The sequence below is a fragment of the Triturus cristatus genome, chromosome 1_2 (genome assembly GCF_964204655.1).
Source record: "Triturus cristatus chromosome 1_2, aTriCri1.1, whole genome shotgun sequence".
NCBI lineage: Eukaryota > Metazoa > Chordata > Amphibia > Caudata > Salamandridae > Triturus > Triturus cristatus.
Window position 1 is genome coordinate 1058347711 of NC_140580.1, and position 17888 is coordinate 1058365598.

At 43.1% G+C, this 17888-nt stretch overlaps 1 protein-coding gene across 1 annotated transcript in view; it reads right to left on the minus strand.

The window, feature by feature from the left end:
* Positions 1 to 1099: 1099 nt before the first annotated feature.
* Positions 1100 to 17888, minus strand: part of VAV2 (vav guanine nucleotide exchange factor 2) — an 805614-nt gene continuing 788825 nt past the window's right edge. The window contains exons 26-27 of the mRNA XM_085612602.1: positions 17727 to 17881; positions 1100 to 4921 (exon numbers count right to left, since the gene is read on the minus strand). Of these exons, the coding sequence (XP_085468728.1) occupies positions 4874 to 4921; positions 17727 to 17881 (203 nt within the window). The 3' untranslated portion in view covers positions 1100 to 4873. The remainder of the gene's footprint in view (positions 4922 to 17726; positions 17882 to 17888) is intronic.

The following is a 17888-nucleotide window of genomic DNA, read 5'->3' on the forward strand; positions in this document are numbered from 1 at the left end:
CACCACATGGCGCAATTTTTTTTTGCACGTCGCTTCGGACCGGTAAGTAGGTGAGCAAGATTTGGTGTCCCCTAGCATGATTTCCGATCGATAGGAGGACATCCGGCAATATTTTTCAAATGTGGACGATAGCCAACGTTCATGACCAGAAGGCTGCTGCTTGAGTAGAAAATCTACTCGAGCGGCAGCAAAACCAACTGTAGTAGGTGCACCCTGTGGTGCACTGCATGGTGCCGTTTGCACTCGTTTACCAGTGTGGAATGCACTCCCGTTGCTAAATCACAGTGCAAGTGGCACAACGTGCCTATTTCCACCCGTTCCGGAGACAAATTCTGCGAGTTCCACTCACTCCTACTCAGGATATAATTTATACATTTATTTAATAACTATGAGTTTACTAGCGCTTTAGACAACCAAGGAGATTTGTGCAAGAATATGATGCTAACATGCAGATTCCCATTATTAAGAGAACATTTTCACTATTATCGGAGGGCTGAATCTTCACCCTGTGTAGAGGGTGCATACTCTTCAGAGCTGGCTGCTAGAAGCGGGAGCTACTAGTATTGCAGGCAGCCAACGATGGGAGGGCATTCACTTTGGATGCTCCTGACCTTCTAAACCTGGCAGGTCTTACTGCTCTGTCGCTGTGCAACAATCAAACAACGTGGTACAACCTTCATCAAGCTGTGATACAGCAGGGGATAACGCAGGACTCCGCAGAACCCTCAAAAATACAAGTCCTGTCAGGAGGGCACTGGATATGTGCTATCAATGTTCAAGTCCCCACAGTTCCCTATAGGACTGGAAAAGGAAGAAAGATGAGGCCGATAAGCAGGCGGGTAGACGATGCCTACGCCCCGTCAGCATTCAGTGTTACCACTGCCGGAGACCTTAGTCATCCAAATTGAGGAAACTAGATTGGACAGTACACCTGCCTATTGGTACCTAAAACACAGAAGAAAGAAATGGGGAAATTGTGATAAGGCATAGAAAGACTTGCAGGCAAAATATGGCTAATGGCTAGTCCACTCTAAAATACAGCATTCACACCCAGACGAATACACTGAGTGCAAAATATTTTTTGAAACCAATGAAACCATTTGAAGAAAAACATGGTTTATTTTTAGTACAAAGTGGGGGTGGGAAATTTCAAAAATGTATGTAGTAAAATTACATATGACTATTTTTGGTGATTTATTTTTCTCAATAAAAAGTAACATATCCTGCCCCTTCTCAAATAATCCATAAAACCACGTGCAGTTTTTGTTGTTTTTTTTTGTTTAAAATTTAGCAGCCACTGTTCTACCAATTCAGCAACACAAATAAACTCTCGAACAAAAACCCCACTAAACCAAAAAATATAACTTTCTTGCAAATAGGGCCCTTTCTTTCACCCAGGATAGTGCAGTGCAAAAAATAAAGACATTTTACATATTATTTTGCTACTTATTCACTTTAAATTTTCAACTTCCTCACCAAGAACTAAAATATGTACAAATGTCTTCCCATCATAAAACATTGCCTTTATTATTCACAGATATATAATCCATTAGAATTAATTACACAATAATTTCAATGAGTTTCTTACAGCAATAAAACACAGCTTCCTTTCAACGTGGCGGTGGCAGATTGGGCTCCAAGTTTCGACTTGCCAATGCCTGAAGTGTATGGTCTAAAGGCATTTTGTTGTGACTTCCTGGCACATGTACGGCAAATACCTAGTACACATTTGATACACACACCATATTTGAAACTTGAATAATTGGTAGCTTGTTGCATTTTCTTAGTTGGCTTTTTGGCACTCTTCTGAAACATGCCTTGATATCATGAACAATAACAGGTTTGAAACAGAATTAAAGTCTTTGCGGTGACACAACATGAAATGTGTATCTTTTTGGGTGGAACTGAACAAATGCCATTGACTCAATTTTCAATAAATACATTTTGGACATTCCATAGATTTGGCTAATAGATTAAAAATCGTAACTAACAACATAATACAGAATGAAACTAAATCGAAAGTGGAATTTTCTTTTGTTAACGGCTGTGCAATTAAACAAATAATAGCTTTCTTGGAGATTGCTATTGCATTTACATATGTTTGTTGGCTGTCTTAATGGGAGATTCCAGTAGAGAGAACACAACATTGCAAAAGTTTGATTTTGCAATTTCTATGTAAAAGCTATTGTTCTTCTGACCTGTTCAATAGTCAATATTTTATTACACACTCAACCAGTGCTGTTGCTTGTCTGCTTTAACTTTTTAACACATTTATTCATTATCTTTGGGTGAATGTCACTGTGTTGTAGCTTAGAATCTGATCACAGCCTTTTTCCGTAATTACAAATTGCGATTTATATCTCAGAACTTTGGGCCATGTATTTTAGGTTTCAGATATCTCAAAGATTAATAAACTACAGCAAAAGGTACACCCTGAAAGTTTTTATCAGAACAGTGGTAATCTAGGGGTGTGTGAAAAGGTTTATTTTATGTATTCCACTTTATTTCCTCTTTTTGTTAATGGAACTTTACTGCGATAGAGGGAATCTCTACATGTTTGCAAAGTGTTACTGTTGTCTCACAATTCCTAATCCTTCTCTGGTTTGCATTTCATGGTGGTTTTCTTTCTTTGGTAAATTCAAAATCCAGGGATGAATTCCTAAAACACCATTCTCTACACCCAAAAACGTTAAGATTCAATTAGAGATCACATCCATTCAATGAATAAAAATTGTGAAACCCAGCTACATTATCTGAAAACAGACAGCACCCACATATGTTTATTTGGGACATAACCCACCCTGCAGGAGCAACACAAGAAGTTTCCCTCAGTAGAGCTGTACGAGCAGTGTAGTTAATTTTTGCGGTGTGACATTTAGAAGAGTTTCAGGCATATAAGGAAAACTCTTTTTCATAGATTGAAAATTTCTAATTTACCAATCAAAATCTCTTTCCATCTATTTTACTTTGCACTTCACAGTGAAGTGTTTTCTTACTTACGGAGTCCTCCATATTAGGACCTGCTTTCAATATCTGAAACAGGAAGAAACCTGAAGGAGAGGTACTGTGATAAGCATATCATTGTATCTAGTACAGTGTAAATGTATGTTCTTTCCTTTGCTTTCCAACAATATAAACAAAATCTTCTTTACAGGTTTAACATTTTGAAAGATTTATCGTTGACACTTACTGTCTTTGTCTCCTGACACTTCTTAACAAAGCTTACAGAAAATAAGACAAATGCAATTGAAGGAAAGGGAAATTTAGCAATATTACAAATTTAATTTATCAAAAGGGAAATCTGGCAAAAGTTACAAACAATGGGGTAGATGAAAAGGGAAATCTGGCAGAAGTTTAAATATTATTAGGGGGCAACATATTTTAGCTTTTTTTAAAGAGTTTATATGCCTTACAAGGAAAATAGTCTCAAATTTATTTGAACATTGATTTGATCTTCTCTGAGCAATCTAGCCAAAAAGGTCAGTGCTAATGACAACGATCCCGCCATTAATGTCCTCTGCCGATTGGATGTGCTGCTCTTAATCTCTAGAAAACATGGCCTTACAAAAAGGTTAAACGATGATGAAGGGACACTTTTCCCAAAAACACATACATTGAAGAGAGAATGGAATTACCAAGAGTCATTTCTGTCCATTTCACATCACACCAAAGTTTGAAATGTTAGATATATTGCATCTTGCCCAAGATTAGGGTCAAATCAAGCTATAAAGGAGTATTACTGGAGTCAAGCCAAATACACTTGAAGGTTGTTCCAATGCTGGTGAGTGAAGTGGCATGTAAGTGCATGACAATGCAGAACACTTGAGATGAGGTACACTGTGGCTAGCATGCTTATCGATGATCACAGGAAGAAGACAGGTCTTTAAAAGTTGACTAAGCTAATGGCTAACTGCACAGCAGCTGCCAACCGACACTCATCTCTTCTTGGATATGTAAACTTCAAATGGTATTCAATGTGCATAGCAATATCACTTGGATTTTGTTACAAATGTTCTATTTAGAACGCACGCTATTAAAATTGCAGATAAATATAACTTTTGTCTTTGCATAGCACAGCTCTATATAGAACGCCACAGACAAGTTGCAGACATCTATAATGCACCAATTAGAAATGGTAAAACCTTGAGTCCACTGTTCAAAGATAAGAACCGGAACCACATGGATAAAACAGATCTTGATGTTTGATTAATCTCTCAACTCCACTTCGGGTTCACGCCACTTCATGTCAACTCCAAACAAGGACCATAACATTCCAATGGACTCTCCAGGAAAAAAGGTTTGTAGGACGCCAGTTTGTTGTGAAGCCTCCGTCTGCAGGAGCGTGCTAGCTAAGGGGACCGCCACTGTACAATTCATACTGAAATAAGTATGGTAAATCATGGTCGTTTACATGAAAAACCCACAAGAATGGCTGGAACAAGAAAGGAAATACTTAAACTAGCTCAATTCTGTTGTTCCGATAGAAAATTTGTGTTATTAATTAGCTGCCACAATCCATACCACCAAAGAGTCAGATTATCTTCTGATTGTTGAGAAGGAAACTTGGGAGGAGCTTATGTCCATCATTGTAACGAATCACCAGTTCCACTGTGGACATATCCAAATCACGTTCGAAGTACACTTTTGTAAAAGTTCATATAACCGATTTATAAATCTTATATACATGTAATACCATTGACGACCAGCATCCATCCTGTTCGGCAAACAGTTTTTACATATCTTTAAACATCTGTTCTGGTGGATTCATCTATTCTTAATACTGGAAGATTTGCTAGTCTCTTGGTTGGGGCATGGGCTACTGTGCAAAGGAGTGGCTTTTCCAGGATAAGAATGTTTATTGGCAATATGGACGTCACTGCACACCTTCCTCTTCCACATATGTTGAAGGAAACCAACCAATCTGAAATGCAAATCACAATAATGTCAAATATCTCCTCTCCAAGGACAGCTAAGTGGCCACTTGTCAGATGTTTAGGCCTGAACATTGTCACCCAACTCCCATCTTTCTTAGGATAACAAGACATTATCATAATATGGGCTACCACAAAACAACTCCTGCACTGCATTAAAACATATTAAAAATCATAAAATTACATTATAGAAAAGTATACTTAAATCATGATATAGGATTCCATCTTCCCATTCATGACCAGACTATGTACCCAGAACATTAACCATGACAACATTGCACCTGAGAATTTAAAGTGAAAACACTCGCTGAAGTGATCAGTGACACAATAACTCAAACTTATGACTATACTCAAAAGTCCATCCTGTTTTGTGGGTTTCTATATCATAATGAACAAGCTTCTCACCTTTAGAATAGTCCCAGGTACCAGCCGGGATCCGGAGATTTATCTAGCAATGATCCCTGTGCGCTGGTATGTGGCACCACAAGGTTCAGAGTGGACTGCTTGCTGCTCTGGAAGTCACAGAGCAGAGCCACATAAAAGCACTAACCGTGCATGCTAATGACAGTTTCCTATTGTTTCTCCTTCCACACCCTCAGATGGAAAGCACTTCAAACAAACTGCAGATGACAGAGTGCCAAAATCTAACCAGGAATCTTATTATGATGTTCAGGTGTCTATTCCACAGAATAAAGAGATGGCAGGCTAGAGACAAATCATGGTTAGAGTATCCACCATAATCGGAGATACGGAAGGGAAGTTACCTGTTCTTCTAATAGATATGTCTAACAGCAGATTATTCACCTTTAGAATCGATACCACAATCGGACATCCCAAAGGTGAATGATTTGAGGAGTTAATTAAATCTAAATCTTCCAGGACCTAGCAGGGAAAATGGCCTTCTCATCGGACTTCGCTGTCAAGCCAGTAGTGTTTCTTGAACGTGGGCACCAAATCCCACAATGCAGCCTGTCAAATATCCACAATTGGCACCTGCCTTGCCAATGCAGAAGCTTTAGTCCTAGTGGAATGAGCCCTTCTGGGGTCCATCATAGCCAGCATGGAACGGATTCAAATGCAGAGGACTAACCACCTGCATCGAATCCTCTTTTCACTGCGTTGCCTTTCTTGGACCCACAAAGACCCGATTATCCTCTCAATGGTCTCTTTTGCTGTCAATGTAGAAACTCAAGGCCCTCATCGTCAAGCCAATGGTGTAGTGGAGTGCAGAACATTGGCATGGGAGATACCACATTCGGTAGGAAAGCAGCTCGAGCCCGCAGCGTAAATTTGAAGTGATATTGGGAGTTTGCATGAAGAGCACCCATAGCTCACTCACCCAGAAGCGATGACAATGTGAAATTGTGTGAAACCATAGCCAACAATTGTGTGTAGACTTGTATGGTATACACATAAGGAGCGTCAGGTCTAGATTTAGATCCCATTAATGCATGATAAATGGCTTTGAGGAACATATGAATCAGATCCTTAGGAAAATGCATCACAGCTGGTGATTTAAAGACAGAGGGCTGATTAGGCTAACAAAAAAGGTCTCAAAGACAAACAATTAACCTTTCACTGTGGCCACTGCAAAACAGATCTGGGCCAATGGCAAAACACACAATAAAAACATAAGAGAGTTTGGCCTTCCGAGTGTCTAGATGAAATACATCAGACTAGGTCACAAACATTTCCTAGCACAAAGCATAGATGGACTTCGGGGATGGATGTGTGTCTGTCTGGCTGCAAGAATGACATCTATCACTTCAGACGATAGGTCAAAAGAATATTATTGTAACCACTCAATCTCCATGCATTGTGATATAGGCTACCGAGATTATGGTAGAGGATCTCTCCTGTTTGTTGCTGAGATCCTCCTGAAGGGGAGCAGTAACAGAGGGTAAATGCTCTGGGTACCACACTCTCCTGGTCCAGTCCTGGACTATTAACATAACTTAGGCCCAGTTTGTCCTGACTTTCCACCACAAAAATAAGGCAAGTGTCCTATCGCAGGCTCAATACATATCCCAAATGGCCTTTTTTGACAGAAATTTGAGCATGCAGAAGATGGGACACTATGTTCTTGATGGCAAAACATAGATCTAGCAAGGGCATGCCCCATTGATTGAAGAGGTCTTGTGCAACTCGTTGCCCACTAGCTGACATCTGCTCTGGAATTCAGGGACCTTGCAAGGTGGCTGCCCATCAGAAATGTGTTCTGCTGTTCCAGGCACCTCTAGAGATGAAGAATCTCCTTGCATAGGACCCAGGACCCACCCCAACCCTCCCCCGCTTGTTGCTGTACCACATGGTGGTGATGTTGTCCATTAGGACCTGCACCAGCCTTCCCTTGATGATCTGAAGGAAGGCTTTCAGCATGAACAGATGAGCCTATGCTTTAAATGGAGGCTGTGTAGCTGGCTCTCTCCTAGAAACCAGAGGCCTCTGATATCCACTTCTCCAATATGCCCCCCCCCCCCATCTGCCTCCCCTGTGGGGATGTGCCTGTCACAACTGTGAAGTTTGGGAAGGCAAGAGAGAGTGACCTGCAGTAGGTCTTGATTGCACTTGATGTCTGGATATACCTCCTGTGAGATTCGGACAGCATCGCAGATACAACCCCAGTGCTGGGCCCATTGGGGGGTTTGTATGTGCCATGTGGCGAACAAGACTTTGAGAATGCATGAGACCAGGAGAACATGAAGCTCAGAACCATCCTCACCGAGATCCAGGACTGACCCTAAAATGTGAGGTTGGTGTCTTGAAAGTCCCGGACAAGCTGTAGCGATGGAACTTTCTTCAATGCTACCGTGTGCTGGACAGCCCCTATGAAGGGAATCCTTTGTGAAGAGCTCAGGTGGGACTTAGGCATGGGCATCCGCAGAAATGTTTCCAGGGGGGGGCAAATTTTTAACTTCATCACCATCCTCCGACATGATTGAGCACAAGTATTAAATACATTTTTAAGAAATCTAATAAGACAAAGAGCTTAAATAAACAAAGAAACCGATAGGGGGAATAGAAAAATCTTGTGAGGTGCCACAGCAGACGACCTGGCAACTACAATGAAACAGAGGGAAAAACTAAAAATGGCCGGAAAAAACAAAAAAATCTAAATCAGGTTGATGTGGTTCTAGAGAGATCATCCAATCAAGAGAGAAGGGAGCTAGAAGAAATAGTCATCCATTCTTCTTCCTTAGCTTATATCATGAATCAAAGAGGGGAATGGATCACTTGTAGCTAGAAGTAGGGGTTCTTAAAACTTTGTTTGAACCTTAAACACCTAAATAGGTATTATGAGAACCCTCAATCACGTATTTTAAGGTGGTGTTGGCGGTTTATCTTGATTCTCCGCCTTCAGCATACGCGTCAGCATTATCATTGGGTCCCTTGTGTTCAATGCTGCCTCCACCTGGAGGGAACCACTACTTCTTAGTAGTGATCAGTAATATTGGTGCAAAATAGTGATAGTGAAGTTAAGTGTCTTTCCCACACTGCCCTCAAAGAACAATATTTAATCTGTTGGGTGTGTGGGGAGACTATTAAAAATGAGAAAAAGTGGTGCTGTAGGTTAAATAATGTAACCAAAGCAGTTCTGAACGAGCCCTGCAAGCCAGCGTCAGCACAAGTCGTGCTCAGCCCGCAAAGGAGGCGAGACGCCAACGGTGGCAAGGCAAAGCCGAAATACGGACACGCTTTAAGGTAACAAAAACCTTGAGACATTGCTAGCTATCATATTTATGAAGACAGTTGAATTCCAAATTTTAGAACTGGGCATCACCGGCTCTCACTACGACTAGGTCCTGAAGAATGCCCCACGACCCCCTCCTGGGGCACTAGATGGGCAGAAACATGTAGACCTTTTTTGATATGGACACCTAATGTGCTTTGGTTACATTATTTAACCTACAGCACCACTTTTTCTCATTTTTAATAGTCTCCCCAGACACCCAACAGATTAAATATTGTTCTTTGAGGGCAGTGTGGGAAAGACACTTTTAACTTCACTATCACTATTTTGCACCAATATTACTGATCACTACTAAGAAGTAGTGGTTCCCTCCAGGTGGAGGCAGCATTGAACACAAGGGACCCAATGATAATGCTGACGCGTATTCTGAAGGCGGAGAATCAAGATAAACCGCCAACACCACCTTAAAATACGTGATTGAGGGTTCTCATAATAGCTATTTAGGTGTTAAAGGTTCAAACGAAGTTTTAAGAACCCCTAGTTCTAGAGAGATCCACATCAGCAAACCTTTCAATGATGGTACAGTGGACGATTGTGTCAAATTCAAGAGCTAGTAGGATCAGCCTCGCTAAGCCACATCGTATCAAACAATATTAATGAAGCACCTCATTAAGTACCAAAGCCATGACTGATTCCATCTATCTACTTGGACAAAAACTCACAGAGGAGTGTACACAGCATTGAATTCTTCAAGATTTGCTTTGCCTTTTTTTCCAAAGTGGGTAACAGCACCATGAGATCAGAGTTATAAACATTTGGAACATCCAAACCATCTTTTGAAGGCAGAGGGCTAACAACACTGGCTTTCCAAACTTTGGGGACAAGTCCAGCTGTGAACAATGCATTGATAATATTGGCAATTTCCTAGACACTGGCTGTGTAATATTCTCACACAGCACAATTCATTGGGAAAGCCAGGTTTTCAACATGGACAGAAGAATGCCTACCTCCTCTTTAGAGTCAGTGGAAAAACAAGAGAGGGAGATCTCAGTGCAGAGGTAAAGGCCGGTGCAGGAAAACTGAAACAAGGAAGCAGTGGACTGATAAATGGGGAGGTTTTAGGTGTACTCTGCAAGTCATTGAACATGGAAGTGGCAGGGCTACATGTCCTCCAACGCACACCTCTTTAGAACAGAGGCAGAGACCAAAAGGCAAACAATAAGGATGGACAGAACGGAGTTCATGGGTTTGGTGAGATGGAGTTCTGAGAGACTTGGGAGTTACATTCAGCCAGGAGTAGGTGGGCAAGAAAATGGAGGATGAGCTTAGCCCTATTTTACGTTATTCAGGGGCCTTGCCCATTCTAGGGAAGAAATTGTGTTTTGAGGTCACTTAATAACAAGCATTGGCATAGCCAACATGCCTCGCTTTTTGGAACTTATAAGTATTTAGTTATGCAGCACAATATCCTTGGTGCAACAACATCAACTGTTGTATGGCTAAACACTTATAAGGTCCCAAAGGCAAGACCTATTGGCTATGCCAATGCTTGTTGTTCTTGGAAGTAGACAGGTTGTCATACCCACATGATCGCTCAGTTCACACAGTCAGAGGTATGGTCCAGAATGCGATTTTGGTGCACGGGATGAAAGTTCCCTATTATGGGCGCCTCCTGAGAGGTATACAGGCTTGAGATTGGTCGATAGGTCTTCCTTGACTGCACCTTTCTGCAATGGATATTCTAGTGACTTGCTTTAACTGGGTCTACAGGGTTTCCAGATGGGACACTTTTGCACAACATACAGCAGTTTGTAACATCTTGCACTAGGCATTTAGACACAGAAGTCATATGCTCTCCTATTCAAAATGTTTACATACCCAGATCAATTGAGTGGCCTGTATGTCATTTGAAAAGAACCTGTTCACTGCCATGAAATGTATCTGAGGGGACCTGGGAAATCGATGGAGGACAATTAATAGTAACTTTCCACCCATAAGTTGAGATAGTCTGGGAGACTTCATTCCTTCTTCATGGGTCTTCATGGGTCACCATGGCCTGTTAGTCTGAAGGACTCTTCTATGTATCGCTGTGTCACTGCGTACCCTTGTGGCCTCCGTCTTCACCGGCCTGCTGCCATGGATCACTACTGGCTTCCCCCTGGTAGACAAGGTTGAGGTTAATTGGTGGCTTCCATCCTTTACTCATTTCGTTCTGCAGTGGGGAAGTTGTCAGAGCCTGCTTCCCTTGCCAAAATGTTTTGTTATATTACATTATGTTATTAAAACCTTTATAGATCGCACTATCATCTGGAGGCCTGCTGGCAGTAATGGGACTCTTGTGTTACGAAGTTATCAGATAAATTATCCAAAGATTTGACCGAAAAGCAGAGTTAAAATGCGTCTTAAGAGCAAGTGTGAAAGAATAGATGTGAGATGAAGAGGGAGACCTTGTAGAAACCTCAGAACCAAGGTGGAAGAATGGAATTAATTTATACATGGGCTAGACCTTGCTTCATTTGAGCCAGTGGGTGAGGGCATGCGCACCGGCACTCATTTTTGGGGACCAGTACTTATATTTCTTTGTCAGACTTTTATCCAAAGCAAGAGAGTGGAAAACACACAAGGAGCAAAGGAGGAAGAAAAAGGCCGGAAAAAGTGACGAAGGTTCAAAGAAAGAAAATGCAAGAGTGAAAGAACGGGACAGGAGTTTGTGGAACAAGGAAACAGGTGGCGGAATCAAGACTATGCAGCCATGGCTTTCAGCGTGCTGACATACAACAGCTCCTTCTGAGCAAAACTGAGAGCCCCGGGGCTTCTACTTACAAATTAAGCACCGGTCCTAGAGGAGTGTAGGTTCTTACATATTGAGAAACAAACGTGGGAACAGTCAGTGAGCTGAAACTGTGGATGCAGGAATTGATGAACCAATCCCATAAAACTTGAAAGGTTTTAGTAGGAAAATTAACAATAGAACCCCTTCATATGTTTTTCGTTTGTCATCATTTAGTATGTTTTCCGACACAGACTGTTAAATATCAGGCAATCGTTTCTGGCAAACTGCTGTAATTATTTGAACATGATGACCTCTGTTTTAGTTTCCTTTCTGTGACTGCAAAGTGAGGAAATGTTCTAATTTGAACCGAATCTCCCCGCGTAGAGGTGTATGAAAGGGGAACATTATATCCAGTTCAGAGATTAATTTGTAAGAAAAGAAAAAAAGTCCCCGTCCCCAAACGTTTGTTAGTGGCCAGTCGGCCACTGCCACCACTTGCGTGGACTGTTGGTTCATAAGCACCTTCAGATATTGTAACTGTAGCTCTACTTTGGTTGTGGCTGACGATCATGGTGTTGTTTCTCTCTTCAAATATTTAATGTTGTCAATCATAGGAGTTAATCTGTTTTCTGAGTCGGAAGGGAACACCTAGATTTATTTCTTTTTGCCTGCTCCCCACAGCAGCAAAAATGGTTACATTCTGTGTCTGTGAGCTTCGAACACAACCAAAAAATTAAATCGGTAATCGCCCATTGTGTGGCCAGAGACGTGCCATCAGGCTTTGGAGTGTGTGAATGATGCCTTTAGAATTGCCATGACCTGTGGCGTAAGGACGGGTAATGGCCAGATTCGTCCAACGTTGTCTGGCACATTCATGGACCATAAGTATTGCTGCTCCTAGGGAAAATCAGACACAGGCCCTGCAGCACTGAACGGAGAAACCCAAGTAAAATCTCTCCCCTGTTAAAATAACATAATGAGGCCCTTGAGAGGTTAAGAAACTAATTCGCATCTTTCAATTTTGGGTAAGGGGGCCCAACCTGGGCAGGGTTCCAGAATCCACCCCCAGACGACAAAAGATGCTAGAGTAAACAAAACAGAATTGTAAAAAATAAATAATAATAACCACCTCTCTCTCCATTTTCTGCTCTTCTCCCTTTCCCTTCTTTGGAAGTGAGCAGCGCCCATCGTGATGTGAGGTTGCTCTGTTTTTTTGTTGTGAGCCCTGCAGGATGCTCTGAGTTTCATTCATGCAGGGGCAGGGCTCACTTCACACCTCACACCAGTTCAAGTGTCTGCCTAACGCTGTTATCATGCAGATGCAGCGATTAAGCTCAGAGAATGAGATGCAGGGAAAGCTAATCACGGCCACAAACCCTGCCCTGCCCAGTCTGCAGCATCTCAAAGGGATGCGGTGTCATGTTGCCGTTTCAGCCCATGGCAGTAAGGCCCAGGAGAGGCCCCCCCTCATCCCCCCACCCAGCCTTGTGTCTTTCACAGTTCACCAAATCGGCAAACCCAAAGGGAGGGGGGGTTGCCCACCTGTGACTTGTACACCATTTCAAAAGCATAATGGACTCGTGGTGAGGCCCATTCTAGTTAGACAGCCGCGAGGCCCAGCTGCCCACACTGCTCATGCCTAGCGCCAACCATGACTGGGCCCGCACCGGCGATCCAGGGGGGGGCAAGCGCCCCCCCTTGCCCTCCCCTGCGGACGCCCATGGACTTAGGCTTATTGATGGAAACCCTAAAGAGATCAAAAATCCTGAATCTTCCCTGGAGGTGGTCCTCGGAAGACTGTGGCAAGTCCACAGTGAGCAGCCAGTAGGGAAGGTACAGGAACACATGTATCCCCTATCTCTGAAGATGAGCAACCGCCATCACCATCACTTTTGTTGCTTCCCAAGTGACTGAAGACAGAAAAACAGCATGGCAAATTGCAAATGTTCCAACCCTACCATGAATTGCAGGTAACGACATTTGTATTGCAGGATGTGCATATAAAAATAAACCTCCTGCAAGTTCAAGAACACCATGGTCCCCAGGATCCACAGCAGATAGGATCAGGGCCAGACTGAGCATTTGCAATTTGCCCTTCTTCACAAAGGTCAATGGCTGGAGAATTAGTACAGACCAGTAGTCTTCGCCCCAGTAAGGATGGGAAAGTAGCACAAACAGCACCCCTTGCTGCTCTTTGAGCTTAGCACCTGCTCAATGGCCACCTTGGCCAGGAGGAGATTGACTTCTTGCATCAAGATAGCTGTGTGGTCCGCCAAATACTTCTTTGGTTATGGAGGGAATAGGAGCAGGGGATGAACTGAAAGGCAGAACATAGCCCCCTGGACAATTTCTATGACCCATCTGTAGATGTGATGGATCTCCAGCCAGGGACAAAATATTGTATCCTGTCCCCTACCAGCTGGTTGTGTCCCTGGGAGGACAAATTAAAGTGGCTTGGGGGCCGCTGCAGAAGTGGAGAAAGAGTTGAAGGATAGCTGTCACTGTTGTTTCACATGGATTTGGGCACCAGCACGTGCTCTTCCCTGAAAGTGCTGCGTTCGCTGCTGCTAGGGGTGACTGGTGACTTTTGAAAGTGGTGGGCACACACGTAAAAGTTAAACATGCTTATAACAGAAGGCAAATGCTTTATAAATAGAATGTGTCCGGATCACCTCTCTGTTACGAATTGAATTTTGCAATGCAGAGGTGATTGGGGCACATTCTATTTATAAAGCATTTACTATTCGTTATAGTGGCAAAAATAAACATAGTCTTACCTGGATTCCCACACCTCCAGCAGAACATCCGAGGTCACATTCTCCCGCATCTCGCTGCCTGCCTCAAAACATGATCATGCTGGTCCCACAGAAAGCCCCAGGCATCCCAGCCAATGTAAGCACTGCTTTCATGCTGCTTACAATCGTAAACAGTATAAGAGCAAGGCCAGAATTGGCTAGGTCAGGCAAACACAGCGCTCCATTGGAGAACCATGGGGCTGTCTCTCTTCTTTTCAAACTCCCTGTTGGCATTATTTCTGAAGCCTGAACTGCACGTTAGGCTGGCAGGAGCATACCACAGTTCAGTTAACTGCTCCTTGTTCTCAAAATCTATCCGAACCGCTGTAGCCCTGCACCTGATGGGGAATAAGCGGCAGGAGAAAATAATGACTGTCTCTGGTGTGGGGCCTTGTAGTAGGGGTGTCAAGGCCCCCACACCACTATAAAGGAGCTGCAATGGCTGGAAAGGTTGACACTGCCAGCAAGCCAAGCCACTGGCGTGACTTTGAATCATTTGAGCATAGAGTCAGCCTTCTATCCATACGACTAATTCCATTGGAGGGCATTTCCATGAGGAATGCTTGGAAACCCCCTGATAATTCAGCTGAAAATATACTGGCGTGCCTTCTAAGTGCTTCGCTGGTGCCAACAGCATGACCTATGCTGCCCACACCTGTACGCAAACAGATATTGTGCTGCATCCTGTCCATCCTGGAATGTTTGGTCCAGAATGTTTCTGAGGTCTTCCAGAACGGTGATACGATTTCACTGGCCATTTCCCATAATGCATTGATGTGCCTATGGGAAAAGGCACACTGCATTCAAAAACAGTAAAGCCAAGCTGGCTGAGGAAAACATTTTCTTTGCAAATGAATCAATACGTTTCCACTCCCTATCCAGGGCTTCGAAGGATTGCCTTTTCCTGTGAATGCCTTTACAAGACATTTAGGCAATGGGTGTCTTGTCAAAAGATAGTGCCCTTGACAGTATATGCAAAGACCTTGTTAAATGGTAACAGTGGGCCAGATGAAGAACAAGATGGTTGAAGAATTTCAGTCAATCAATCAGATTTGGTTTCTAAAGTGGGCAATTGCAGATCTTGCACTTCTGCTGCTCTTCCCACCACCACATCAAAAGAGGCACCTTCTTCTCTTGGTGGAACAGGTGGTAACTCCGACTCTGTCACTGCCCACATCTAGCCCACTGGCATTTTACATGTCAAATTACATTCCATCATTATTGTAATGAGAAGTGAGCAGATTGTGTGTGTCCTCATCATTATCACTATTTTGAGGGACATTGGCCTGGCCCTGGACCACTCCGCAGTCAAAGCTGAAGAAGGCGCCTAGTACTGGTGTTGAGCGCAAGGTCAAGGCTGAAGGCGTGGCTGCACAACCACTGGTTGCACCATACTTACTTCATAGCATGAGATAGGCTCATGCTAGTTTGGGGTAAGAACTCAGCATTGAAACTGGATCCGGTACAGAGCATGGACCTGCAAAGCCAGAGTGGAAGTCTGAATGAGCTTCAGTATGAGCCCTGAAAATGTGTGCTGAGAGGGCAATCACTGCGGGGAAGCCTTGTGGACAGAGGTCTGTGGGACCCAAAAGTGCACCAGAGGAGGCCGGTAGCAGCTGGAATATTTGCTGCATGGGCCACCAAGAAAGACGCTATCTACAGTGGAGTTGACAATAGCCCGGGGAATTCAGGGTGTACAAAGAATAAATACAGGACTGGGTCAGAGCCAGAATACGCCAGACCCTTACAAATTCTCGGCTGGCTTTGACTGTAGATATGGGGACGAATCCAACTTGGCTTCCTTGCACTTATGGTGAATTTTTTACTTTAGCTTATCAGAAGATTTAGAGAGGGACATCACACAAGACCACAGAGTTAAATATGACATCAATTCAGCAGGTGTATTTCTGTCTCTTTATCCGTGAATTCTCCTTCACAATAGATAAAACCGTAGCCAACGCGTTTCGTCCTCTCGGACTTCTTCAGGGAAAAAGAATATTATTGGCCTTCTATCTTGAGTGTTATGTGTGTTGTCGAGAGGACGAAACGGTTTTATCTATAAAGAGACAGAAATACACCTGCTGACTTGATGTCGTGTTTAACTGTGTGACAGAATAACATTTGAAGGAAGCATCATTTGTGCAATTTAAATACAAACGTTGAAGAATGTTACAATAAGGAGTGGTGGATCAAATTGATGCATTTGCCATTGTGGGGTTCTAATCCCAGCAGGCTTAGGGGTATTGAGCCTCTAGTCCTGTGCACTAAAAGTCAAATTTATATATTACCATACTATTAGATAGGTGCAGTCACAGTTGCCTCAATCCCTGTGAAATTGTCGAAATTCACATCACACAAGATCACGACTTGATGTAGGACCGCTGTTTCAAAAATTCTCAATGACAAAGCTTTGTCTCCTACCCCGTGACTGCCTTTGGGTGCATCACTTATTGTACCTCTGAGTCACGGCCAGAGCCAAGCATCATCGGCAAATGTTGTGCAGGTCTGTGACTGACATCTATTTCTTGCAACTGCTGCATGGCTTCAATCCTGCCATTTTGGGGGACGCAACCTCCTAGGCATGCTGTCTTTGCAACAAAGTTTGGATTAATTGGAAAAATGGTAAAGTTGGGAGTGGAGCTCTGGAACAACATCCGAGGATGTGAAAAGAAAGAACTGATGTCAGTGCGCAGAGGTGGTGCTTGTATGGTGCTCCAGTGCTTCCAGGGCAGTATGAAGTTACCGGTTAGCCATATGGCCCCACCTACTGGCATGTGAGGAACAATGCTGGGAAAATTTCTGGATCCAGTTTGGCACCAGGGAATATATTAAAGGAAAGAAATCAGTTAAAAGTATCCATTAGAAAAAAAATGGAATGAAAATGCTTCAGCAGATGCTTGATTAACTAGCCTATTATTCCATGCCTTTAGAAAACTACATACGTGTTAACTACTATTTCTTATTACAGTCGGACAAAATGGCATTTTCAAATCTTCATAATACCCACCAAGGTTTGCCTTTAGTGTCTACTCAAATGCCGCTCACCGGGAGATAAGATTAGCACGAAATCGAATGATGTTCGGGGGCAGCAGGCTAGGGGACTGATTCGGGAAATATCTGCTCCATTAAGGGCCAGATCACAGTTGTTGTACCTCTACTACTTGGTTAACTCTCCCTGAAAAACCTCTTAGATACATCTCTTACTACTGAGCACCAATGCACTACAGTACTTGTATGCAGCATCTCCTCATCCCATTTCAATCTCAATGCAATTCTAAATATGCAGTGAATTTTCAAATGTACACATTTTTCATTCTCCACAAACTGGATGCATCTGACACTTGGTGCCATAATTCAATATGCATCAGTTAGTAAACTTGGGCATAAGCTTGGGTAGCATTTGATATTTTGTCCCTGTGACCTTAGGCAATGGATCAGACATTGGCAAGCCACAGAGTTAAACAACTTAGAATATTACTTTGAAGGCTCTGTGCCCAGTAGTGACGCTGTAACCTGCAATTCCCTACCGTACTCACCCGTCCATTTGTCTCCCCTTTCCACCACCCCTGGTCACCACCGATCCTGCTGTAAATCTTCACCACGTCACCCTCCCGCAGGGAGAGTTCTCGCATGTCACGGGCAGCAAAGTTATATCTTGCCACTGCAGTTCCTACAGCTCGTGGTGTGAAAACTAATGG